The 26,299-nt window shown below is 45.6% G+C and overlaps 1 protein-coding gene across 1 annotated transcript in view; it reads right to left on the bottom strand.

Annotated features, from left to right (window-relative positions):
* Positions 1-714: 714 nt before the first annotated feature.
* Positions 715-26,299, bottom strand: part of AGAP3 (ArfGAP with GTPase domain, ankyrin repeat and PH domain 3) — a 2,202,224-nt gene continuing 2,176,639 nt past the window's right edge. Inside the window, exon 20 of the mRNA XM_078662817.1 lies at positions 715-4,216. Coding sequence (XP_078518943.1) covers positions 3,992-4,216 — 225 coding nt within the window. The 3' untranslated portion in view covers positions 715-3,991. The remainder of the gene's footprint in view (positions 4,217-26,299) is intronic.

The following is a 26,299-nucleotide window of genomic DNA, read 5'->3' on the forward strand; positions in this document are numbered from 1 at the left end:
GCAGTAGAATGCTTGAAGCACCTCTACTTTTGTTCAGAGGAACAAAAAAGAGTTGTCAAAACAGGGTTGCTGTCCTAATGGGAATTTCGTGACTTTGGAATCCGTAAAGATATCGTCTTCGGCCAGGGCTTGGGAAGTTATAAGGCTAAAGTTGTCTTTCTTGTGTGTCTCCATGACTTTAAAGCAAGAAGTAACGCTGCAATTAGAAAACACATCCCTCTATGAAAACAATAGCAGGATGGCATCTCATTATCTTTACAAACAACTTGCAGAGGAGAAATGGTGGCTCGGGTAAGTCTTTGAAAAAATCCTGAACTTACAATAAAAAGAAACCCCACGCAGAATGTAGATAATGCCCGTCTGTTTCCTCTGTTAATTAGTGCACTTAATCAGACAACACTTGGGATGATTCTCTTGAAGACCTAAGTAAAAGAATGATTACAAATTTCCACGTTGATTTTATTCATCTCAACACAAAGTAAGAAACGTCTGAAAAGATAAAAGCTGAAGGATCCTCTGTGGACTAGAAAAATTGCCCTTTTCAGAGATTGCAACAACTGCACCTACACACAGTGAAGAGCAGCCTCATACATTTGTCCGGTGTCAGTGCATATTTATAAAGTATACGCCCACAGATCCTCTTTCAGTGTGAGGGACAAGAAGCTAGTTCAGTCGTGTCTGAAATCATCACCACAGGACCAGGCCTAGGCGGTCTGTCAATCGGTTATCTCATTTATTTAACATTTGTTTCAGAATACAGAAATCACCAACATATACTGCAGTTAAACGCAAAGAGTCCCTCTATTTACAGAATTCCATATAAATAATTGCATTTTACACTTTATACAGGAGTATCACAACATTAAGGACACAACTGGTTAGGTGTCCGGAAGGGTAGCCAGAAGAAATAGGGTAGACATCCATTGGGAACCTGAGGTGGAGAAGGGGCATGCCAAGAAAAGAGTCCTGTTGAGTGTCACTGGCCACCTTTATCTTTCCCTCTGCACTGCATGTGCATCGTACAAACCCAGGTGGATCACGCCTCTCTCCACATAACTACTATTGATTCAATCCCATCATTAGACCTTTCATCCCAGATCATAAGACTCTTACTCATCCCAAAGGGTGCCACCGCGCCACAGCATTGCCCATCTGTCTCACTCCCACGCAACTGTTCATTCCAATCATTATCTTCACTATGATGCCCTATTGGGCCAGGCATGACACTGGTGACCCTGTTGTATCTTCACAGTTCATTGAGCTGTCTACTCTCTCATGCATGTAGTTGTGTAACCTTTTCCAGCACTATGTTGTACTTTCCCTTTATTTCCATCCCCGTAGTTTCTTGACACATAATTCAGTGTTTCTTTTTCTTGCTTTCTCCTCCTCGCCTCTTGTTATTTTGTTTCCTTAAGGTCGCCCCCGGTTGCCCCCCATTACACTAACCTTTTCCATGGTCCAGCCATGATAGATTCCCAGCTGTTTCTTGCATCTCTCGTTTTGTCAAGCCGTCTCTCCGGAATATCCTCTCTCACATCTGTGTGCCTCGCCTGTTTTCACTCAAGAGAGTATTTCCAATTCCACTCTCCAGACGTGTTGCAACACAGAGTTGAATTACTTTTGCCAGATTTGATTGAAGGATAGTGACAGAAATGCACTGTGGAAGAAGTTGCTAACATCTACAATCTTCTTTCTATGTTGAAAAATGTGAAAGTAGTTTGCTCTTCACTGGCTCACCTGACTCCTACCGTTTTCATCAGGAGGAATGCTGGGGCGAACCATTAATCTTGCTCCTGAAGCGAAACATTCAGGAAGTATGGTGGAAGGTTCATTCCTACAGACTCTGTCAGAGAGCGAGGGTAGTCATTCCCTCTGAACTTGTATACCAGACTCCTCTAGACTTCATAAAGAGGAGTGATAAAGACATTTGCTCTGCACTACCTCAGCAGACACCTACAGACTCCACCAAGAACAAGGGACAACGCTGTGCTCCACACCCCTTCGTCTGGCTCTTAAGGAGATACATTCAGAAGGAATGGAAAATGCTCTCTCTCTGTAATTCTTTAGGAGGAATGGGAATGCAACCCCCCCCCCCCTTTTCATTAGCACCTTCTCCTAAAGCTTAAGAGCAATATCTCTCCCTCACTTACAATCATCTGGAAGTAGTTTTCAGCTAAAGGCATGGTGGGCGCCTGGCATAAAAATTGATACAGGGGAGAAGATTGATCAAAGCCACAAAAGGATTTGATAAGATCAAAATGTAGCCATACGGTGCAAATAAACCAGTAATACAGCAGGCTAATCAAGAACACTTGTATTGTGCGCCAAATCCAAAGCATTTCTTTGGCATTACACACTCTGAGAGTAAAAGAAGCAACTAACAAGCAGAGCAAAGAAAGATAACACTAAGAGAAAAACCTATCTTTGTGATAGACTCTGGAAGGTTACTGTAGTGCCTGGCAGATTTAGAGAAGCTTCAGCCCCCCCACCCTAACTCTCCTACACGTGAGGATTACTAGGGAGGATAGTTAGGTGACGATAACCGCCCGGATTACCATGTGGCTGAGTGATAGATTTTAGAGTTCTAGCTTAGATAACAGTGGTATCTTCATAGAAAGCAAAGAGACAACACTTTAAAGTTGATATGAAACTCATCAGTGTAGGCACTGTAGCTGTGGGAAAGATTCCAGTAGCATGTTCTGTTAACCAGTCTTGCTGCACGATTTTGAATCATCTGCACTCAATGAAACATTTAAGCGAGATCCCTGCACAGGATTTCAATAGCCGATCTTATGTTCTACTATTTTCTGGACAGGTGATCGAGATTTAAAAAAGAGAGAGCTTGCATAAAAGTCTTAGATAACATGTCGGTAGCAAAGCAATGCACACACTCATGCAGTGAAAGGCAATGAAACGCCTCAGTAACGCATAGCATTTTGCTTTTGGAAAAAGCTGAATTTCAATCAAAGTGGATGGACTGTGGTGTCATTTAAACTGAGACTATGCATCATCATCTAGGATTGAAAACTCTATAATTTATAGAATGCAGACACTAAGTCTGCATATTTCTGTGAACTGTAGAAGTCAAAGCAATTGATGCTGTGTTTGCACATGAGATAGTGGGGAGAGATAAGTAACTAAAAGCTTCAGATTTAAGCAGGGATCATTCTTAATGCCTTCCAAGGTGACACATGCTGGCAGATGTTTCCAGATCAAGAAACAGCTATTGCAGAAGGTTACTCCAGAGGCTGGCCCCTCAGGTCACAGATATGTCTTCAGGTCAGAGACAGACTGAATTTGAAAGCAAGTGGCCACTGCAGAGCAAAGCTTGATGGCATGGCCCACATTTACTGGTCATTCATGATGAGTGTTACATTTCGAATCCTAAGACTGCTAGCAGGAAGTGGTTGAGCTGGACAGTTGCACAGAATATAAGTGCAGGCTTCAAGGAAAGATCAGAAGAGTAAAGACCCTCTTTTCTCAAAGCAGCCTCTGTGGTCAGTGTTTATCAGCCCTAATGCAGCAACAACATACTGTTTATGCTTTCCCTTGCAACATCGTTGTGACTATGCTATAATCTCATCTGCTCCATCATTTTATGCATACAGGGAAACCACCTTTCAGCAATGCATCTCATTCTCCTGCATAACATGCTTTTTCAATCCTTGCATAAGGGATGTCATTCCACAAACACCTTTGATAGCAAAACACTTGCATCAGGAAGTTTGCGGTGTCCACAGTCTCTGTACCCATACAAGCATACACACAGCTTTCTGCGTTACCCCAGTGTCGCAAGTGAATAACAGGACGGCCAGCATTCACAGCCACCCACTTTGATCAGGGACACAAGAAGACCAAGCAGAACGCTCAGTTCTCGCTGGAAGGCGAAGCTGATGACACCCTCTTGTTTGGGCATGTAGATAAGGAGGTCATAAAACTAGTAAAGGGGCCAAATGGAGAGCTATATCTCTTCCTAGTAGGATGTCCTTGGTCAAATGATGATAGGGTCCGACTCCACCTCTGAACCGGGCAGCAAATTACTGTTGTTCATGTTGGCATTCCGTCGAGGCAGGCTGGGAGTCAATGGAGGCACGCAAGTGTCATTGGGACACCCATGCTGAAGAAGGACCTCGATGCATTCTTGGTTACCAGCACGCCTTGCATAGGCCAAAGATGTTAGTCCACGGGCATCCCGGCTCTTCACATCAACACCATACTGCAGAATAAGAATGATGGAGAAAAATCAGCAAGAGCAGTAAAAGTAATCTAGAGGGGTTAACAGAGCAACATAGCATTCACATGTTTCAATATCCAAACATACCTTTCCGTGAGCACTGACCAGACCATTTACCTCGCAACCCTGTTTCCAACCCCCTGCTTTAATTACAAACATAGGTTCATATTTTCCCTGGAATTATTCGGAACCTATTTTTACAACCCTTAGCACTCATTAAGAGTGGCCTTTAAATTCCGATGGGCAGATAAAGTGTTATAAGTTATGCAGGAGCATCACGTCTGGGCTATTTCACTCAGAAATCCTAGCAGATTAATTCTCCGGAAGAAATACCTTGGAAAATGTGGGATTTGATACAGTAAGTCACATTTCCACAATTTATCCCAAAATCTCACAATATCGACCACCAGAATAAGTAAGACCCCTGGTATTATTTATGGGGTTTGCTCAATAATAGCTGTTAAACCTGGCTACTCATGAAGAGGGCCTTTGTCTATAAACAATTTACCAACGTTTTAATGCACCCATTTCTTCAGGTTTCTTCTGAATCCACTCATAGGAAAGTTGATTTGAACCTTTTGCCAGTTCTTCTGTACCACAATTCTTCAGAGCTGTTATTAATCAATATTGCCACAGCTGTTCTGAATCCATTTTCAAAAGTAATTTTGAACCCAATTCTTTCAGATGCATATTTATTTAATATTTGCTATACCACAACTTCAAAAAGTGGTGTGAGTGTGCTTTATGAAGAACATCTTACACACAATCAAGCAGAGATTAGGAAAGGAGAAAAGGTCAGATAGCATGAAAAAGGCACTAGGATATATAGTAGGATAATCAGTTGAAAGGGGGTAGTCAACTTTACAAGGAAATTCTATTGCGTCTATGGCGATTATAACACTGACTCAAGTATGAAGAACAATAACCCTAACAGAACATTAGCAGTTCATCAACCTATTTTACTGTGTTCTTCTGAACCCTTTATCCATAGAGTTCAGCTGAATACATGTGCTACAGTTCTTCTGAACCCATTTAATAAAGTATGTCAAAGCCAATTTCTATGATCCCATTCTACTCAGTTTTTCTAACTCAAAGTTCCCAAGCTCTCTGGAACAACTTTAACATAGTTAGCCCTAACTTATTTTTCACAGATCGTTTGCACCCATCCTCACAAGTTCGTCCTCTGTACACATTTCCAAAAGTTCTTCTGAATCATTTCCCCAGCAGTCTTCCACTACGCATTTCTTGACTTCTTCTAAACCTATTACCCAGACCCTATGAAATGTTGTACCTGACCAATGTCAATAAGATTTCAGGTACCATTTAGTACAGTTTTCTGAACCTGTGTTCCTCTGAACATATTTCAATATTTTCTTTGGAGTTGATTCTCTAGGTCCTTTAAATATTTTTATAAACAGATACTATACCAAGTTAGTCAGCACACTTTATCTGCAAAGTCCAGCTGAACACAATTTTGAAAGTTCTTCTGAATCCATTTGTCTAACCAGTTTCTATGAGCTTGAAAGAATCCAATAAGCTGAGTTCTGCTGCATCAATTTTCTGTAGTTCTTCTGAATTCGCTATCCATGAAGTTACTCTGACTGCATTATCTTAGTTCTTATGAAAATGCTGGGTTTCAAATCCAATTTGCAGAGTTCTTCTGAACCTAATGTTACCAGACTTCATATGAAGTAATTTTCCAAATGTTGTCCAAAACCAATTACAAAGAGTTCTATGAATACTATCTTTTACCATTCTTCTGAAGATGTTTTCAGGGTTCTCCACAACCTATTTCACTGAGCTCTTCTGAACCTGCTTCATTGAGTTCTTCTAAACACTTTATCCAAAGAATTCAGCCGAACATACTTCATACTGTGCTTCTGAAACTATTTCACACAGTATGCTGAGGGAATTCCTATAAATGGACACCCAAAAGTACTTCTAACTCAAAGTCCCTCATCAATTCACAGTTATTTTCTCAAAGAACTGAAAAAATAACTTTTTGAAGCTCATTTCAACTGATTTCCCGAGTTCTTCTGAACCCACTGCCATGAATTCCTTTGACTCCCTTTCCAGGAGCTCTTCACACACTTAAGAGTGTGAGCATTTTCATGTGAATCAATTCCATGAACCTGCTTATCCAAGTTCATCCAAACCCATTTCCATCTGTTCCAATGAATCCATTTTCCTACGTTAATCTGAGCCCATTTATGAAAGGTAATCTAAAGCTATTGTGCTGTGCTTTTCTAAACTCCTATCAATGAGTTTCTCTCAGCACATAACCGGAAATCTTCTAAATCCCTTTACCTGTGATTTTCTGACACTCCTCCAATGGGTTCATCTGAGCTCATCTTCATGAGTCAATCAGAACCTATTATTCAATGTTACTTGAAAGCCATTTCTTAAAAGTTGTCTAACTTCAGATTACTAAAGTTTACCAAATCAAATTGCCAGGGTTTTTCTGAACTACATTTTCTAAGATGCCACTTGAATATATTTTCCCAAGGATCTTATGAACACAATTTTCACAGTGATTTCTGAACTTTTTTTTACTAGAGGTCTAGTGACTCCAATTCCCTGAGTTTATCTAAAACAACAATCCACAGAACCCACCTAATGGCATTCCTTTCAATTTCTCGGAGCCCATTTAGATTGACTCTTCAGAACCATTCCCCTCATGGTTTGTCTGAACCGATTTTTTCTGAATCAGCTTTCACATTCTACCCAAACAATTATCCACATATTTAATTTGAATCTATTCTGTGAGTACTTCTGAAAATCTTTGCTGGTATCCTCATGCATTTCTTTTGTCCCTCTGAACTTATTTCTCCAACTTCTGATCCACATTCCCCAAGGTTTGTTTACACCCATTTTCTGAGTTCTACAAAACATATTTGCATGTGCCTGTGAATCCATTTATTTATATTCTTCTTAATAATTTTCCCTGACTTCTTATGACCTCCTTTCCCAGAGTTCTCTTGAACCCTTTACCGTAAGTGGTCTGAACTCTTTCCATACATTCTTCTGAGCAGATGTTTGCTAGTACTTTTAACGTTCCATTATTTCTTCTGAGCAATTTTTGCCAGATGTTTTCAACTCATGCGTATGATTTATATCTCAATCATGCCATAAAGATTATGGGCCAGATATATGACGAGAATTAGCATGCGCAAACAGGTTTGCAACCTGTTTGCGCATGCTAATTCTGATAGGGCCTTGTACAAACACTTTTTTGTGACTCGCAAATAATTTGCGACTTGCAAAATAGGGTTTTGCGACTCACTATTAGGAAGGGGCGTTCCTTTCCTAATAGCGAGTCAGAAGCCATGTACCAATGTTGCGGTTGCAAAACACTCACAATTTACCACCCTCTTGCAGTCACGAATGGGAAGGGGTCCTCAGGGAACACCCCCCTCCCCCTTGAGACTAGCTCTGAAATATTTTTTAAGGGCAGGCAGTGGTCCAAGGGACCACTACCTGCCCTTAAAAAATGAAACAAAAAAGTTTCTTTTTTTTCTTAAATACATCCCATTTTCTTTTAAGGAAAACGTCTGCATTTTTTTAATTAAACTGCTTCATTGACAAGTAGACCCAGACATGGAGGTCCACTGAGCCCAGCAGGCCACCATTCCTGGGAGGGCCAGCCATTCCCAATGTGGTTGCAAATTGCGAGTGGCTCATTAAAATTATTGAGCCTCGCATTTTGCGACCCCACTGTTGTGAATTACAAATTGCAACTTGCAATTGAGCGCAAATTGCAAGTTGCAATTTGGAATGGTGGTACATCTTCCGAGTCCTTTTAAACTCATTAACTCCAAATGATTCTAAGTCAAGTTTCTGAGTTCTTCTGAATCTATTTCATTCAGCTTTTCTGAAACCCATTTTCAAATGTTTGTAGGAAACTATTCCTAGGAATTTGCCTGAACTAATTTCCAAGATTTATTCTGAAAGTTATCCACTGAAGTCGCATGAATCGGTCTCTCTCTAAACCAATTTTTCTGAGTTCTTCCCAAACCCATATCCCTCAGTTAAAACCAAACATTTTGGGCGATGGTTGCCAGTGCTGAGGCAACCTGGTGCCTGGGGAGTCAAATGGACTTCTCTTTAGGGCCATCTGCGCACCTCCTGTAACCTGTAATTAAGAGCCAGAGATGGGCATCCAATTTTTTTAGAACCAGGACCATTTAAAATGTACCGGTCTGCTATCCACCACAACCCACAGGTAGATCTTGGCCGCTATGAGGAGCGGGGCTGCAGCAGCAATTTTGTAGTCTCTAGTGATAGCCTAAAAAGAGGTAAGGCCATGTTGGGGTAGGCCTGATGTTGTGTGGGGCTCTGGTCATGTGGCTTGCAAATGGTGCAGGCCTGCTTTGTAGTGGTGAGGCTGGAATAGGGGTGTGGGGATGGTGCTAGGTGGTTTTGTGCCCATCTTCAGCATGTGGGGCTTTGACTTGCCTCCACTCAGAGCTGTATAAAAAGGCTCCGGAGCCAAGACTCACCAGCATTAGAAGATAGTCTGCAGCTACTCAGTGACTTTTGGAATAACTCAGGGATACCCTTTGCCCATGCCAGGAGCTCCTCAAAGAACTGATGGTGTGGTCTCCTACACATTAACCAACACAACCAAAAAATCATTTAAATCATGGGCTGAGCAGGAAGAGGTGCATACTGCACTAGGTCTTGGGACTACCGAATGGCTCCTAATCAACAAAAACTCTGAAGCTTCAAGAAAAGGCACGGAAAATACAAGAGAAGTGGGAGAGACCTCGACCATCAATAACCACTCAGTGCAATGCTTGAATATTGCACCTGTACTTGATTAATGACTGTGTCGAATGCAACAAAATGAGGCACTATCTACTTCATAATACACTTCACAGTTGGAGGCTTTACACAAAAGTGTTGCAGGCGTTAGTGGTATGGTGGGTGGGTTTGATGAGTGGTTGGCCACAACACGCCTCACCAACGCTTCAAGGATGTATCTAATCCTTACCCATGGGAGGTTGACTGTTGTTAGTTATCTTAATATATGTTATTTAGGTTGGGAATATTCTATGGGAAGGGGGTAGGAGTGCCATCCTGAGACTTTAATGTTCAGAAAAGGAGATTCCATAAGTAACCTTGTAAACAATCACACACACTAGGTAGAGAAGTGACAACCAAGAGTTCAGGTGTAGTGCTGCCATGGTGAACATATTCACATGGAATAATATCAAGGGGCTGAATTTCCCCATTAAGAGCTACACAATTTGGAGGGCAGAGTTACGGGACATATGCCAACGTCTCTAAGAAACTTGTCTACTTTAAAATTGTCCCCATGATGAGGCACCAGGTATTCATACATCAATTCTTCGCCTCGGCAGATGCCAAAAAATCTGAAATAATGGTAGTACAGAGATCTTCCTTAATCAGTAGCTAATGTAACATCTTTCTGGGGATTTCAACCCTTCATGGCATATACTGTCTGAAAACCTAAACAATATGTATTCATGCCATGACCTGGCAAAAACAGCTTTGTCACTCATCCAAAGTCATCTAACTAAACCTACTGTTATTGACTGATCTGACCATCTAGGTGAACCTTTCTTACTCATATCTCATATAGAAGCAGAAAATTGTCAAAACCCTAACATATGGAGTCATTAAAGTCTATTCCTATGAAACACTTCTCTGAAACATTTTAGGGCCAGATATACATACACCCATTCGGCAACCAGGATGTGCAATTTGCAGTGCACCCTATGCACTGGTGGGAAACATCACACATTGTCCATTGGTAGGGGTTTGGAAAGCTGCTTCTCTAATGAACACTAATTTGACAGGTCACAGTTTGTGACCAACCGAGAATGACTTCAAATGCATGGATGAAGAATTTTATTAAAAGCATACTCTTGTCACTGCACCTGCTTTCCAAAATGAGAGCCATTTTTTAAAAGCAGGCCAGATCACAGGGTCCTTATGGTCTAATTCCTAAGTGCTCTTCAGAACTCTTTTAATTGGTTCTTCTGTTCCTCTTTCCTGAGTTTGTTTTGAAGCAATTTAAATGTCAATGGGAGCCCACTTAACTGGGCTCTTCTGAACAATATATACCCTGAGTTTAGCTTCAACAATTTACATAAGCTCATCTGAATCTATGTATCTGATTTACTATGAACACCATTGCGTATGTTTCCCTAAATCAATTTCCCTCACATTTTCTTAACCACATCCTCTAGCGTTCTTCTGGCCGCAAATCACAGAGTTCTGAAATAATTGGTCAGACGTCTTTGGTACTGCTGCACTCCTTTGAAGTCTCTGCGTTTTCCTGAACTCCAATCTCATTTCCCATAGTTCATCTGAATCCAATATGTTTGTCCAAAAAATGTTTTAGGGTTCTTCTGATGTTAATTTGATAGGTTTTTTCTGATCTCAATTCCAGAAATCTTCTTAGCTTCATTTTTCTTTTCAAAGTTTGTGGCCGCATCCATGTTACTCTTGAATCCTTTTCCATGATTTGTTCAGGTCTTTTTACCAACATTGTTGAAATTTCTCTGAGTATTTATAAACCCATTTATCTCACTTTGATTGAACAAATTTCCCTGAGCTCTTCGGAACCTGTTTACATGAGTTCTTTGAAACCCAATCTATGCATTGCTGTAAATCCATTCGCCAAGTCCCTCAGAACCTATTTCTGAGTTTTGTATAACCCCTTTGCTGCATATTTCAGATTAACTCATTTCTTACACTACATAGCTGAGTTCCCTGTACTGATTTAGTTGGGGTATTCTGAACACATATAACTATTATATCTTGAAATCCATTAACCAACAAGTTAATCTGAACACTTTAATATGTGTTCCTCTGAATCCATTTCTATTTGCTCTTCTGAACCACTTCCTCAGGGTACTCCTAAGATAAATTCCATGTTGATCTGAGCCCTGTTAACTGATTAGTTCTGAATTCCTTAGAGTTGTACTGCACTTACTTGTAGAACCCTTTTCACAAGATACCAGATGAAAACATCTCTCTGAGCTCTTCGGAGCTCATATATTAGTGTTTATCTGAATAAACTTACCCAAGCTCTTCTGAACCCATTTACACTTATTTCTTTTTGTTCCCATTTTTATGAGTTTTTCTGAAGCACCGAAGCAGGGTAAATCTGAACCGATTTTCTATGGACTTCTTTACCCTTTCCTTTGTTTATTGTGAACATATTACCCACAAAGTTCATTTGCACCAATATTTCTGTGTTCCTCTAAAGCCGTTGTACAGATGTTTTGGGACACGCTAAACCCAGGGTTTTTCCAAGCTTATTTGAGCGATCCTGAATTCATATAGTGGTATCTCTGAAACCCATTATACATGGAATTCATAGAACTAATTTCCTCTAATTCCTCTTGACTGCTTTCACTAAGGAACTCCTTTCAATCATCTCTATGGGTTATTTTAAAACTATTGCTTTTCTTTCCTACAAACCCATTTGCCAAGATTTTGTCTGCATTCATTCGATCATAGGTTGCCTGAACCTTTTCCCACAGTTTATTACAACTCAATTTACTTCAGAGTGTGTCAAAACTTGTTTCTAAAGTTCCTCTCCAGAGTTCTCCTTCCGAGAATACTTCTGGATTATCTTCTGAACATGTGTGACTGATAATGTGTAACTATTTTCAAACACTTTCCAGAGCTCATTGCAATACTTCTTCTGGAAGCACATCAAAGAATTATTCTTGTAGTCATTTTCCCCAAAGTTCATCTAAATATATTTTACTGAGTGTGTCTGAAAACTACTACTGAGTGTTTCTTGTTCCATTTCCCCCAGTTTGCCTGAAACCATTTCTTTGAGTTTTTCTGAACCCATTTCCCCGAATTCTTCCTGAACCGATACCCAGAGCTCTGCTGATCCATTTAACCAGAGTTCTCCTAAACCAATTTCCCGGAACCTACTTAACCCATTTTTGTCTCAATATTTCCTGCGTTTGCCTTAATTATTTGTCTTGAGATCATCTGAATCCTTTCCCCAAGTTCAAGTGAACCTCCTTCTTCAGGTTCCTTTGAACCATATATTTGAATTAATATGAGCTTATTTCCCAATGGTTCTTCAGAACCAATTAGTTTTTATTTAATCTCAACCCATCCTACAATTTCTTCTGGACCCCTTTTCTCAATTTCTCATGAACCACTCCTCCATATTGAGTGTTTGACCCAAATATCAAGTCAAAAATGATATCAAATATCGTGGCACAATACTGAATTGTCAAGAATATCTAGGGACTTAATACTGCTGGTAAAGAATATTTTTTTAAGTATTTAAAATAAAACATTTTAATATAGTTTTATGTAATATTAAAGTTGTATATAATATCTTTTTTAAAACTTGATATTTTTTTATTTTGGTGTTATAAGTTATTAGTATTGTAGTAAAAATTATGCTAAATTTGTTTTCATGTATTTTGTAAATTGTTATACAAAACTTTTTTAAATGAATTTAACTAGAAGAACAAGTTGCTTACCTTCGGTCACGATATATCTGTAAGAGACATAGATTAGTTTTAGATTTCTTACCATAGAATTACCCCCAGGCGTCAGATTGGATGCAGAGAAATTTTTTCTTAACAGTACCCCTGCAAGTCGGTGGGTGGCATCGGTCGACTCCGCATCTATCGTAGGATCGTGGTCGCAGGGATGATGTCGCCTGTGCGCGCTGACGTCCATTCTTTTTACACGACATTCCACGCCAGAAGCAAAGAGCCATGCATGAGACTGACTACTGGTGCACAAACTAGGGCCCTGAAAGGGAGTTCCTCACATTAGAAGTCAGTTCGCAGAACGGGGAGGATGGGTGGGGCGGTAAAGAATCTATAACTAATCTATGTCTACAGATATATCGTTACCAAAGGTAAGTAACGTGTTCAACTGAAAGAGACAGTTAGTTATAGATTACTTACTTTAGAATGGATACCCCAGCAATACCAACCCAGAGGTGGGTCTGCAAACGAAGTTCACACCAGAAGTCCTAGAGAACTGACCCGCCAAAGAAGCCATCTATTCCTGACTTGACTATCCAGGCAGTAGTGCTTGGTGAACGTGTGCAGTGATGCCCACGATGGGCCGTTTCTGCATGGCCCAACCTTTCTATGCACCCACATTGCCTACAAAGAATTGATCAGCCAACCAGAATTGGCATCTGCGATCAAGATAAAACAATAATGCACGTTTTGGATCCAGACGGTGGAGTCTCTCCTCTTCCTTAGACGGATGTGGGGGCGGAAAGAAGGTGGGCAAAGTGATGGTCTGACCTATGTGGAAAGAGGTAACCACTTTGGGAAGGAATGAAGGCCTTGTGCAGAGTACAACCTTGTCCGGATGGACTGCAAGGAAAGGAGGCTTAGATGAAAGAGCTTGGCGCTCACTCACCCTGCGAGCAGAGGTGAGGGCAACCAGAAAGGAAGTTTTGAGAGTTAAGAGCCTAAGAGGGCAATTATGTAGGGGCTCGAAGGGAGCGCACATAAGGTAGGTTAAGACCAGGTTCAACTCCCACTGGAGCATCACGAAGGGAACAGGAGGAAAGAGATGAGTGATGCCCTTAAGAAACCTATTTACAATCGGGGACTTGAAAAGAGAAGGCTGGTCAGGCAGCCAAAGAAAGGCCGAAATGGCCAAGCGACAGCCTTTCAGAGTGCCCAGAGTGGAGCCCTGCTGGGCCAAGCGAAGAAGGAAGAGGAGAACCTCCAGAGCCAAAAGATTGACCTAGGCCCAGTCGCTCTTGATCTTCTTCAGTACTCTGGGCAGAAGTGGTATAGGCGGAAAAACGTACAGAAGACCGCAACTCCACTCGCACTCAAAAGTGTCGCTGAGCGAGTGCCGCCTTGGAAATTCGAACGCGCAGAAGTGCTGACATTGCGCGTTCTCTTTGATGGTGAATAGATCTAACCAAGGCTCTCCCCACTGTCGAAAGAGATCTTGCACCACCTCTGCGTGAATACGCTATTCATGATCTATTACGCATCTGCGGCTGAGTATGTCCGCCCTGGCGTTCAGAGAGCATGCCAGGTGTTGAACCACCAGGGACATGCCCTGATGTCCAGCCATGTCCAGAGGTGAAGGGCCTCTTGACATAGGGTCCACGACCCTAATCCGCCCTGTTTGTTGCAGTACCACATGGCGGTGGTGTTGTCTGTGAACACATGCATTACTCTTCCTCTGACCAAAGGAAGGAATGCTTTCAGAGCGACACTGATCGCCAGTAGCTCCAGAGGCTGGTGTGGAGGCGGGACTCCGCCGGAGACCATAGGTCTCTGATCTACGCCTCTCCCATGTGGCCACCCCATCCCAGAAGTGACGCATCCGGCACCACTGTGAACTCTGTTTGGGGAAGGGAGAGGGATCTGCTGTCGACCCAATCCTGGTTCGAAAGCCACCACTGCAGTTGATGTGCCGTGCCCTCAGAGATCTGGTCGCAATCGGAAAGATTGCCTTGATGCTGCACCCACTGGATTTCAGCTCCCACTGCAGAACTCGCATATGCCACCTGGCATGATCCACTTGCAGGATGCAGGATGCAGGAGGCCATGAGGCCTAGCAGCCTCAGGGTCATTTTCATCGAAACCCGGGATAAGGGCTGAAACATCGGTATCATAGGCGGAATATCCAGGACTCGCTGCTCGCAGGATAGAACTGAAACTGCGCTGTGTCCAGAACCACTCTGATGAAAAGGAGCTTCTGAGAGGGAATCAGGTGTGACTTCGGCAAATTGATTGAGAACCTCAGTGTTACAAGGTGTTTCTGACCATCTGAGCCACCTGGATTTTTCGCATTTTGAACACCTAATGTTGAGCTTTTACTGTGGGGATCGCCCCATAAGTTGGGACTCACCCACAGTGAACTCATGATAAAAGAGACTGCATGGGGATTTTTACCGGTGAGACTAGGCCGTGGCACTGCAGCGGGAGTAAGGGGCACCAGGCTGGTTATATGCAGACACGTGTGTACATGCAGGTGCACAAGTGTAAGGGCTGCGCAGGGGAGATTCCTGGTGTGCGCAGCCCAGGAGCAGCTACAAAGTGAATGGTGTGGCAGGACTTATGCAGAGCTGGGTGATGACATGGAATAGGCTTTATACAATGGGAAGAAACATAGAAGGGGAAGTGAGTGTGCTTTAATGTTTTCACTGAAAGACCGCTTCCTTATCCCTATGAGGATGGGGACTGCATGGGATAGTTTCACTTCCCTACAAATTCCAGACACGCACTAAAATCCACTGTAACTTAGGTGAGAAGAAGTATTCTGCAGAGTCTAAAGTCATAATTGTACTGCTTTTGGGTCATCCAGAAATGTCATATTTCTCTGAGGCAGCTCATAACCAGAGCCTGGCTGGGGCTGACCCTGCCAGGCTTGATCAATGGCCTTCCTCCCCAGGCTGTAGCATAAGAGGCCAAGTCCTTCACGATAAGCATTCCAGGGGCGAAGGCCTCCTCTCCAATAGGAGAAGATGGGTGGAGTTACAGGGTAATCCATCAGCAGCTTTCACCTGGTGTCAGGCACCAAGCTGCTCTGGAGAGAAGGCAGCAAGGGGGGAAGGAACTTTTCAGAGAACATGTGGCATGAGACCCCTGGACAACGCCATGTTTAACAGACCCAGAGGCCTGGGCAGGAAGGAGGGAGCAGGGGCAGAGAAGTGATGTGTCGCTGTTTGATAGGGAAAACAGAGACTTCCTGCCTGCCACCTCCAAATTCTTTAAAGGAGTTTGCACAGAAAAGAGGCGCTCTCTCTGGGGTGTGGTCTGGGGATAACGACTGGTGCTGGAGCCTGGCACCATGGGCAGCTGGAAGGAAGAACCTCCAGACTGGCCCAGGACCCTGACTTGTGCCACAAGGGGAGACCAGGACCAGTGAGCAGAAGCGCAAGGAGAAGAGAGGCCCAGGGGGAGCGCCAGGGGAAAGGAGCTATCTTCACTGGCTCCCTGCTGAATCCACCCTCCGTGAGACCAGAAGGGCGAAGGAAAGTGCTCCCAGTGGCTGGGGTGCGAGACCAGGAGCAAGACAAGGCCAGAATCGTGAAGATCAGTCCCCTGGGGGCTGAGATATGCCCCCCAGAAGGTAGGTGACCTTTGACCTCTGGCCGATCGACGACGAAGCGCATGGGGCTTCCGACGCCGTTCAAGAATATGCCCCTGGGGTGGTTCAGGTCCCGGGGGCTGCCCCCAGCAGAAGGTAAGTCTGGGAGTGCCGTCGCGCTCCCGTGACTACTGTCCCAGTGAGGTGCCGTGAGCCCACCCTGGCCCCCGCCGAAACTCGAGACAGGGAAGCATCTTTGCACCCCCCTAGAAATGGTGCAAAGGGGCCCGGGATCCCAACTCCGGGCCCCGCTGAAGGCGGGGAGCGCCGTTGTGGCCCCACGAAGACCAAAGTCAGGGAGCGCGACAGGGCCCAACAGGTGTGCCAGGAGCCCACCCTGGGCTCCGGCGTCAATGGAGGGCAGGAGCGCCGTCGCGCCACCCGCAACGAAGTCTGTGGGGCCTGGGATACCAACTCTGGGCCCCAACGCCAAGAAGCAAAGCCTGGGAGCGCCGTCGCCCTCCCCGTTAAGATGTCCCTGTGGGGGGCGGGGACTCCATCCCCGGGCCCCCAAGTGAAGGTGAGGTGTGGGGAGTGCCGCTGCACTCCCCTGCAGCAGCTGGAAGGTGGGGGAGTGCCATCGCACTCCCCCGAAGACCCGCTGGAACGGGGAAGCGGCCTCCCCTCTGCACGCCGGAGAGGGCAGACCAGAACAGGAATGCCGGCTCCCACAGCAGCACACGAATGTGCTGGCCAGTCGGGGAGCTGGCGGGAGCCGACGGGGGTAGCGTCCCCGAGCGGCCCGCTACCGAGGAGGCCAGACAGGGTGCCGGGGTGGGACCGGGTCCCAAGGAAGGTGAGAGGGGACTGGGCCCCTGAAAAACGCTGGAGCAGCCGGGGGTGGGCTCCCCGAGCTGCAATGACTCACCTGGGGGTCCTGACCCTCCAACAAAGCCAAGACACAGCCGGAGGCACATAGCGCGGCTCTCCCTGTGCAGCGGGTGAGCTGCTGCTATGATATTCACGGAGCTGGAGGAAGCGACCCATAATGCTCTGCAGGCCCGAGCCGGCCTGCAGGAAAATGCCTATTTTTCTGCATGTGGTGGCCCCAGAAGGATGGGGTCACCACGAGAGGTGGGCCAAGGTGCAGGGGAGCTGCAGGAACAATGCAGTCTCCCCCAGCATGACGGAAGAAAGTCCCTCCATAAGTCTCTGGGGACTTGGAAAGAATAACCCTGCAAGGGCTCAGCAAAGGCTTCAACAGCATCCTGTGGCTGGAACTTTTGTTCTTCAGCTGGGGTTGCGTTAAGGATTGCGCCAAGGAGTGAAATGTGAAGGGCTGAGTTTGGGGATGTCTGGGAGAGGGCATCCCCTGGAGGTGAAGAGGTGTAATTACACCAGAAATGCATTTACCCATGTTATTTCTTTTTAGAGGGACTGAAAGTCACATGTGTAATGTGAAGTACCTGTGTAAGGTGAAATCATGAGCCAAGTGGGGTTATGTTGCCACACATTCCTTCTAGGGTGTCTGGCTGTATATGCTTAATTCTGTGATTCAACTGTGATGCCATTTAGGGGCTTTAATTGCAATGCATTACAACTATGATGAATACCTCATTTAAAGTGATGCCCAAACATGTATTCTTGCTACTGCGTTAGGGGAAGAACAACCCAGACTGTTAGCCACTAAGATGTAAAGGTGTATACTATATGGACAGTTTGAGATGCTCAGTCAGGGTTATGTGTCCCCAGGGCAGGTGTAACAATTTTTAATGCTTGTTGAGGTGATGGGATGGGTCGCCTCTGGGATGGTGCCAGTTGGTAAGGCCCTCTCTCCAGGTTGTGTCAAACCACTGCATTAGGGGGCAAAATGATGTGCATACATGGGAGTGGCGGTACTAGGCACCCCCCCCGTGGGAGGGGTGGAGATGTTATGCAATGTCACAAAGTAATTCCAACAGCTTATGTATATTTGTAAATTGGTGCATAGTATTGAGTAGTGTGTGTGTTTAATAAATGTACTCTTACTTTTATAAAGCAAAGTACAGACTGGACAATCAATTATTGAGTGATATTTCTGCATATTGGTAATGGTGATTACTAGCCCACACCACCTCCCTTGAGTAAGCCTAACGCTGCTCTGCAACGCTACCCTCTGAGAGTCAAGCGCCACAATAGGGTGTTTGGATCCCAGTGAAGGACAAATGTGACATGTTATTTGTACAGGCCTCACAGATACTGCCTAGTTTTCCAACACCCAGTGAATGCAGGAGGTCAGCGGTAGTCTGGAGGTGGGAAACGACACCCTGGGGCAAGCCCGCTTTCAACAGCCAGTCGTCCAGGTAGGGAAGACTTGAACCCCTGATCTGCGCAGATGAGCTGCGACCACCGAGATCACTTTCGTGAACATCCAAGTGGCGCTGGTATGGCCAAAAAGGCGCACGGTAAACTGAAAGTGCTTGTGACCTACCGTGAACTGCAGGTAGCGCCGGTGGGCAGGCAAGACAGGGATGTGAAAGTAAGTGTCCTGCAAGTCCAAAGCTACCATCCAGTCTCCAGGGTCGAGGGCAGACAGGACCTGAACCAGAGTCAACATCTTGAACTTCTCCTTCCCGAGGATACGGTCGACGTCCCTGAGGTCCAAGATAGGACGAAGGCCTTTGTCCTTGTTGGGCACCAGAAAGTAGTGTGAGGGACAGCCACAACCTACTTCTGGCACAGGGACTCGCTCGATAGCTCCCTTGGCCAAGAGTGCCATAACTTCCTGTTAGAGAAGGGCCAAGTGATCCTCCGACATGCGGTGGAATGTTGGTGGCATGAATGGAGGGGCAGTCTCAAAGGGGGGAGTACCCTTTCGGACTTTTTGCACAACCACCTGTCCAATGTGATGGTGGACCAGTGCGGGAGGTGATGGTGAATCCTGCGGCCCACTTGTCTTTGGTGGCCCTGAAGGGGCTTACTAGGAGGGTTTGGAGGCTGCTGCAGAGGGGGCAGTGTTGGACTGGCCTGCCCTCTAGCCCCCTGACCCACGCTGCTGGGTCCCACTTCCCCGCATAGGCTAGTTAGCTTGCGTCGGCCTGTGGCTCTGGTTGGCACGTGGTAGGGCACCTCTTCCGTCGCCTCGAAAGGGGCAAAAAGCAGATTGCAAATGGCGTGACGACACAGCGAGTTGCAAGGACCTAGCCACAGCCTTAGAGCCCTTAAAGTGCTTAAGCGTGTTGTGTTGCCTTGTCGCCAAACAGGCGACAGCCATTGAAAGGCATGTCCAACAGTGTTGATTGCACATCCCCTGAAAAGCCAGACGTCCTCAACCAGGCGTAGCGTCTGAGTGCTACTGATGTGAAAAATGTCCTGCCTAGTGAGTCGGCAGTGTCCAGACCACACATAATGATGTACTTTGCTGCATCTCTACCCTCTTCAACGGCATGGGTAAGTACAGTCCGGGCCTCCTTTGGGCATTGTGGCAGCACTTGCGCAACAGTGTCCCACACAAAGTGCTGCCACCGACCGCAGTACTAAGCTGGCTGAAAAAAACTGTTTCTTACCAAGGTGGTCCAGCTTCTTGGATTCCTTATCCGGTGGAGCAGTAGGGAATGCGTTACCTTTGGATGAAGAGGCTTGGATGACCAAGCTCTCAGGGGTAGAGTGTTGGGAAAGGAAAAGTGGGAGCCTCTGTGTTGGGCTTGGACCAGGAGCCCAAAAGGACATCAGTGAGGGCTTTATTAAATGGCAGCAAGGACTCCGAAGAGGATGCCGCTGGTTGAAGCACCTCAGTCAGGAGTTTAGTCCTGGCTGCCACCGTAGGAAGCACGAGGCCCAAAGGCCTCAGCCGCCCTAGCAACACCACTGCGTATGACGCTCCCTCCTGAAAAGCATGCCAACGTCTGGCGATGTTTCCAGTCCACTGGCATGACCTTGTTCCTCTCTCCAGTCTGGTTCTTCCAACTGGTCATTCAAAGAGTCACCAGACCCCTCCCAGTCCTCCTCATCATCATTCACTGGCCACCAGTCAGGGCAAAAGGGAATACCAGGGAAGTACCAGCGTTGATCCAAGTCGGTCCAGCTCCGCGTCTGGATCGAGACGGAGGCCGGGGTCGACTCCGGATTGGGACACAACATGCGTCAGCTGCAGTCGAATTGGCATCGGGGAAGGACCAGTGAGGTCAACGGGCACCAATCCTGATCCAGGCCTGGATCCAAAGGGAACCTGCAGGATCTGGGCTGGAGCTGCCAGCGTCGAAGGCCTAGGTTCCCCAACCAAGTCCGGGGGGCCTGAAGGTGCGCTGGCGGGTTAGACTTGCCCAAAGATGGCATGCATCGCTTCGTAGAACTGACAAAGCTGGGCAGGGGTTGCTCTGGCTCCTGGATAGGGAGGGAAGCGTGAAGTCGACCCTCAGCATACCGCGTTGCGTCGGCTGAAGAACGGGGAGAGAAGGTGAAGAGCGACGAGGCTTCTTCGCCTTCTTCTTGTGCTTCGACTTACCCGACGAGTGCCAAGACTTCGAGGAAGACTGGTGGTGGATCCGCGACCTTCCTCTCGACCAGTACCTCGAATGGTGCAGTCTTAACTGCTGTGCCACCAAGAGCTTTCGGGGCTGCTCCCGCAAAGACTTCGGGCCATGGCCCAACAGTCGGAGCACGACTTCGGGTCCTGGTCGGCCGCCAGGCACCAGAGGCACACGAGGAGCGGATCGGTGACGGTCATCAGTTTGTGACAAGAGTCACAACGCTTGAAGCCCGGACGATGGGACATTCCTCGCGCACCAGAAGTCGATTGAAGACTCGAAAAGAACTCGACAAAAAGTCAAAAAAGGTTTGTCAAAAAGTGACAAAAGGGGTAAGCTTCTCTCCGGATCTGAGCTGGCTGGTGTGGAAAAAGTAAGAATTGACGTCAGCGCAAATGGCCGGCTTGTCTAGGTAGATACCGCAACGTCATCCCGGCAACCATGACGCCTACGACGGACGAGAGTCGACCGACGCCACCCATAGACGTGCAGGGGTACTGCTAAATTTTTTGGGGTCAACGTTTCTTTATTAAGTTTTAATATGGCACATCAGTGGACAGTGTCCGCAATCAACAGCAGAGCATCATTAATCCATAATAGTACGCTGATAGGACAAGCAGTTTCCCGTTTATACTGACATCACATTATAGTAGCAAACACAACAAGATGATGGACAGAGTGCTGAAACTTTTCAACCACTAACCCCCAGTCACAGATCTGGGTTTAATCCATTGTTTCTTTGCTCATATGCCACCCCAGTTTTGGCCCAACCATATGTAAATCAGTCTTGACCTTGTTTCTCATGGAAACAGTCCGGCCTGAACTGCCAGGCCAGGTCCTCCCTAGACCGGAAACAAGCATCCTGGGACCGGTTTCGGGGTTTCACCCCTCATCAGTCAGACTAGCTTGAATCCAGTGGTACAGTGAGCAAGGGACCAACGTCTGGACATACCCTTGGCTACTTAGAGAGAACATAGCAAACACAACAAAATTATGGACAGAGCGCCAACACCTTTCAACCACTCACCCCCAGTCACAGATCTGCGTTTAATCCATTGTGTTTTTGCTCAATATGCCACCCCAGTTTGGACCCAGCCATATGCAAATCATTCTTCACCCTGTACCTCATGGGAACAGTCCAACCCAAACTGCCAGGCCAGGTCCTCCCTGGGCTGGAAACAAGCATCCTGGGACCGGTTTCAGGGTTTCACCCCTCATCAGCCAGGCTAGCTTGAATTCAGTGGCACAGCGAGCAAGGGACCCACATCCGGGTTTACCCTTGGCCACTTAGGGAGAACATAGCAAACACAACAAAATGATGGACGGAGTGCTGAAAAATTGCAACTCACTCCCAATTACAGATCTTTTTTTGCTCACTATGCCACCCCAGTTTGTAGCCAGCCATATGCAAATCAATCTTTACACTGTTCCTCATGGGAACAGTCCAGCCCGAACTGCCAGGCCAAGCCCTCCCAGGACCAGAAACAAGCATCCTGGGACTGCTTTTGGGGTTTCACCCTATCTCAGCCAGGCTTGCTTGAATCCAGGGGCACAGCAGGCAAGGGAACCATGTCTTGGCATACCCATGGCCACTTAAGGGGAACATAGCAAACACAACAAGATGAGGGACAGAGTGCTGAAATTTTTCAACCATTCACCCTTGGTCATAGATATAGATTTAATTTATCGGTCTTTTGCTCACTACGCCACTCCAGTTTGGAGTCACATTATAGCAGTCAAGAACTCCAACGGTAATCCTGTCAGTGATTAGTCTGTAACAGAAAAAATGAATTCTTGCACAACAATGATCCCCCTTTCCTCCAATAAACCCATTCTAAACTATAAAACTACGAGTCAGAGCATTGAGGTCAGAACCTGTGAAGTGGGTGTAGGTAAGCCAAGTACAGGGGACCATCCCAGGTGCGCCAGTTAATCTTATGGTCTCCAACAGTCCGTTTATGACGGTAGTCAAAAAAGATGCAGTGCTCGTGCTCAAGTTGGACAAACCACAAGCGGGAGGCCAGTGTACAAGAAGGATACCAAATGACCCGAGAATATTAAAAAAATGGTTACATTGTCTAGTAGTATATCAGCCATTCGTCCCATCGTCAAAGCTTGCCATTGTCAGGCATGCTACTCAGTGATCGAGGGAGGTGTTTTTTTTTCCATGAGACTGCCGGTGCTGAGTTGGCCACCCCCTGACAAAGCCATAGGATTAAGCGGTCACCTGAGGTTTGGTATTTAAGGACCTCGTAGCCCCAGTAAGCTGAATCCCAGTGTGAAAGGGATCGGATAACCCAGTATAACTTTTATTTGTGCTAACATTTCAGATCAGAATAGAAGTATTATAGGGAAATCCCACGAAATATCACAGAAATCTCCTAGCAGCCCGCACCCTCTCCAGCAAAAGTCAGTTGTGTTTGGAAAGATTTTTTTGAGTTTAATAGGGCACAAGTACCAATCATATAATAACTTGTAGTGAGCGTCTATCTTCCCCACAAAGTGATTGAACCTAGGCATGTTGTACCATAGTTTCCGCCATTGCTCTTCATGGATTGCGTCTCCCAGGACAACAGCCCAGTAGTCCATATGTTGTGGTTGAATTTTAGCGGATGTATACATTAAAAGCAAATAGAGAAAAGAGAAGGAAACGTTTGGGTCCCTTCACTTGACGTATGAATTTTTAAACTGGGGAGAGTTCTCTTGTGGCTGCCTCTTGCACATCTTGGTGTATTACCCAGTGTTTCAATTGTGTGTATTGGTACTGTTCTGAACTTGGCAGATTAACATTGTGTTGACAGTTTTCAAAAGGAAGAATATCCTACTCATGGAACAAATCCAAAATGGTGAGAAATCCACCTGTCCTCCAGAGATCGAAGGGGCCTGGCTTAAGTGCCGAGAGAAAGGGAAGGAAATGTGGTTCAAGCTGTGGAGCGGTTCATCTGTCCCAGGCTTTAAGAGTGTTTTGTTGTAGGTGTGCTAATGTATGCATTGGGGAGTAAGTCTGATTTTTGTTTCCATAGCAGATCCCAGATATGTCTGCCCACTATTGCCCAGTCCATATGGAGCCAGTGTTTATCTGGTTCCCTCAAAGACCATTCGGAGATCACTCTCAGTTGAACTGCCTTATAATAGGAGAGTAAGTTTGGTAGGGCCAGTCTGCCTCTCTCCTTAGCGCAACAGTTTATATGGGTGTCAAGCTCTACGACCTTGCCAAATAAATGTAATCACCAGCAGACAACATTTTTGCTCTACTTCAATTGGAAGGCCTTGAAAAAGGGATAGGGACCACAGTAATACGGTCATTTTGAGTGCTTGGAGATTATCAAGCCATGATATGTACATGGGAGCCTGCCATTTGAGGCCTCTTTCAAGTTGCTGGAGAAGGGGAGGGTAGTTGGATCTACCGAGGTCAGATATCTTAGGAATGATTTTAATCCCCAAGTATGTAAGTTCATTTTTGACCCAATGGAAGGGGGTACTGTTCACCAGCATCTCCATCTCAGATGGAGGGAGAGTCAAATTCAAGAGAAAAGATTTTTGGAGATTAATATGGTAGCCGGCTACTTTCTTGAAAAATGTTCATTCTTGTTGTAAGGCCACCAGGGAGTTAAGTTAGGGAGAGCAGCACGGTGTCTGCAAATAGCGACATTATATAGTTGGTCGATCCAAAGGGAAGGACCTAGATCACTCTGCAAAGGGCTCTATGCTGCTGAGGGTAAATAAGAGCCGAGATGGGGCATCACTGTCGAATTCCCTGCACTAATTTGAAGAGGTCAGACCCCACCCAATTTACCAAAACTTGCAAGAGTCAGTTTGCACAGTTAGCCTGTACCATACTGATAAATCATTCACACATAGAGAGAGAGATTTAACATGGAAGGGCCAATCCACCCGGCCAAATTCTTTTTCAATATCTTGTGCCAGTAAAACTGCCAGAATACGTTTTTTAGTAGCCTTTTCGACCAGGTGGATCACTCTTCTCAAATTATTCTGTGTTTGTCTCCCCTTGATAAACTCAGACTGATCCGGCGGAATCAGACACTGCATTATGTCCTGTAGTCTAGACGCTTTCATTTATGTGTGTAACTTAGCGTCCAAGTTTAGTAAACCAATAGGCCTAAAGGAGGCACAACAGTGCGGGTCTCTCTCTGGCTTTGGCAAGATAGAGATTAGAGCTTCACTCATCGGGTGTGTAACCTCTCAAGAGGTGGCTATGTGGTTAAACAGTGTAGTCAAGTGGGGTACCAACTCAGAAATGAAGTCTTATAAAATTGGGCAGTGAAGCCATCAGGCCCGGGTGATTTATAAATGTTAAGGGTGGAAATGGTGGTCTGGACCGCCAAGAGTCTAATTTTTTCCTCAGTCAGTGGAAGAGTTATCTCATTGAGGTATCTTAGTTGGCCAGTTGTCACAGATGGCTCAGCCATGTGCAATTCTTTATAGAAATCTTAGAAAGCTACTGCTTTGTCCACTTCCACTGTTGCCACTCTTCCTCCCTCTAGGTTGAGGTAACTAATGCATTACTTTTGGTGTTTAACTCACAATCGGCATGCGAGGCATGTTCTCACCTTATTTCCCTGGCCATAGGTCCTGAATTTGAGACGGAGCAGAGTGAACTCCGTTCTATTCGTATATATGGCTTCAACTTTCCTCTCAATGTGGCAACTATCCATTGCAGAGGTAAAGAGGGATTTTCTTTGTGAGCCCTTTATGCTTGTTGTAGTTCTTCCTCCAGTAGTAACGTATAATGTTTTTTTGGCTGGGTTAACATAGCCAGGAGGGAAATACATTTCCCCCCTAAAAAGAGCTTTAAAGGCATCCCAATTATTGGATAAGTCAGTATCACATAGGTCATTCACATTGAAGATGTCTCTGATAGTCTTGTGCAGTTTTTCTCGGAAGAGACAATCCGGGTTTAGGGCATTGGGGAAAGACCACCTGCGGTATTTGGGTGTCGAAGGGGCCCACTCCAATGTCAAAGCTACTGGAGCATAGTCTGAGATGGCTACAGGGTGAATGTCTGAATGGAATATAGAGTGTTCTAGGGATTGGCTTACAAAGATGTAGACGATACGTGAGTAAGTATTGGTTGAATGAGAAAAGAAAGTGTAGTCTCAAACTTCTGGGAGAGTGGCTTTCCAAAAATCTATAAGGCCCGTGGAACAGAATCTCTGTTTCAGGACATTGGGAAAGCTCCCAGTGTAGGCCCGGTGTGGATGGGTGCTCTCCAAATCTGGGTGCCATATAAGGTTGGAAGTCTCCCGTCAGAAATATCTCCCCTTCAGCAAATTCCCCTAGAAAAGCAGTCTAGGCTGTATTAGGGGCATTGATGGTAGCCATGGTGCTCATTCGACCCGTTATGTTCCATTTCACCATTAACATTCTTCCCTCTTTGTCAGATTTAAAGCTAGCATATTGGAATTTAAGAGACGAGTGAAAGAGAAGGGCTGCCCCATTGTGTTTGGTAAGGGCTGAGCATTTGTATATCAGGGGGTATGCTTTATTACATAGTCTGTGATCTTCA

The sequence above is a fragment of the Lissotriton helveticus genome, chromosome 10 (assembly GCF_964261635.1).
Source record: "Lissotriton helveticus chromosome 10, aLisHel1.1, whole genome shotgun sequence".
NCBI classification, from domain to species: domain Eukaryota; kingdom Metazoa; phylum Chordata; class Amphibia; order Caudata; family Salamandridae; genus Lissotriton; species Lissotriton helveticus.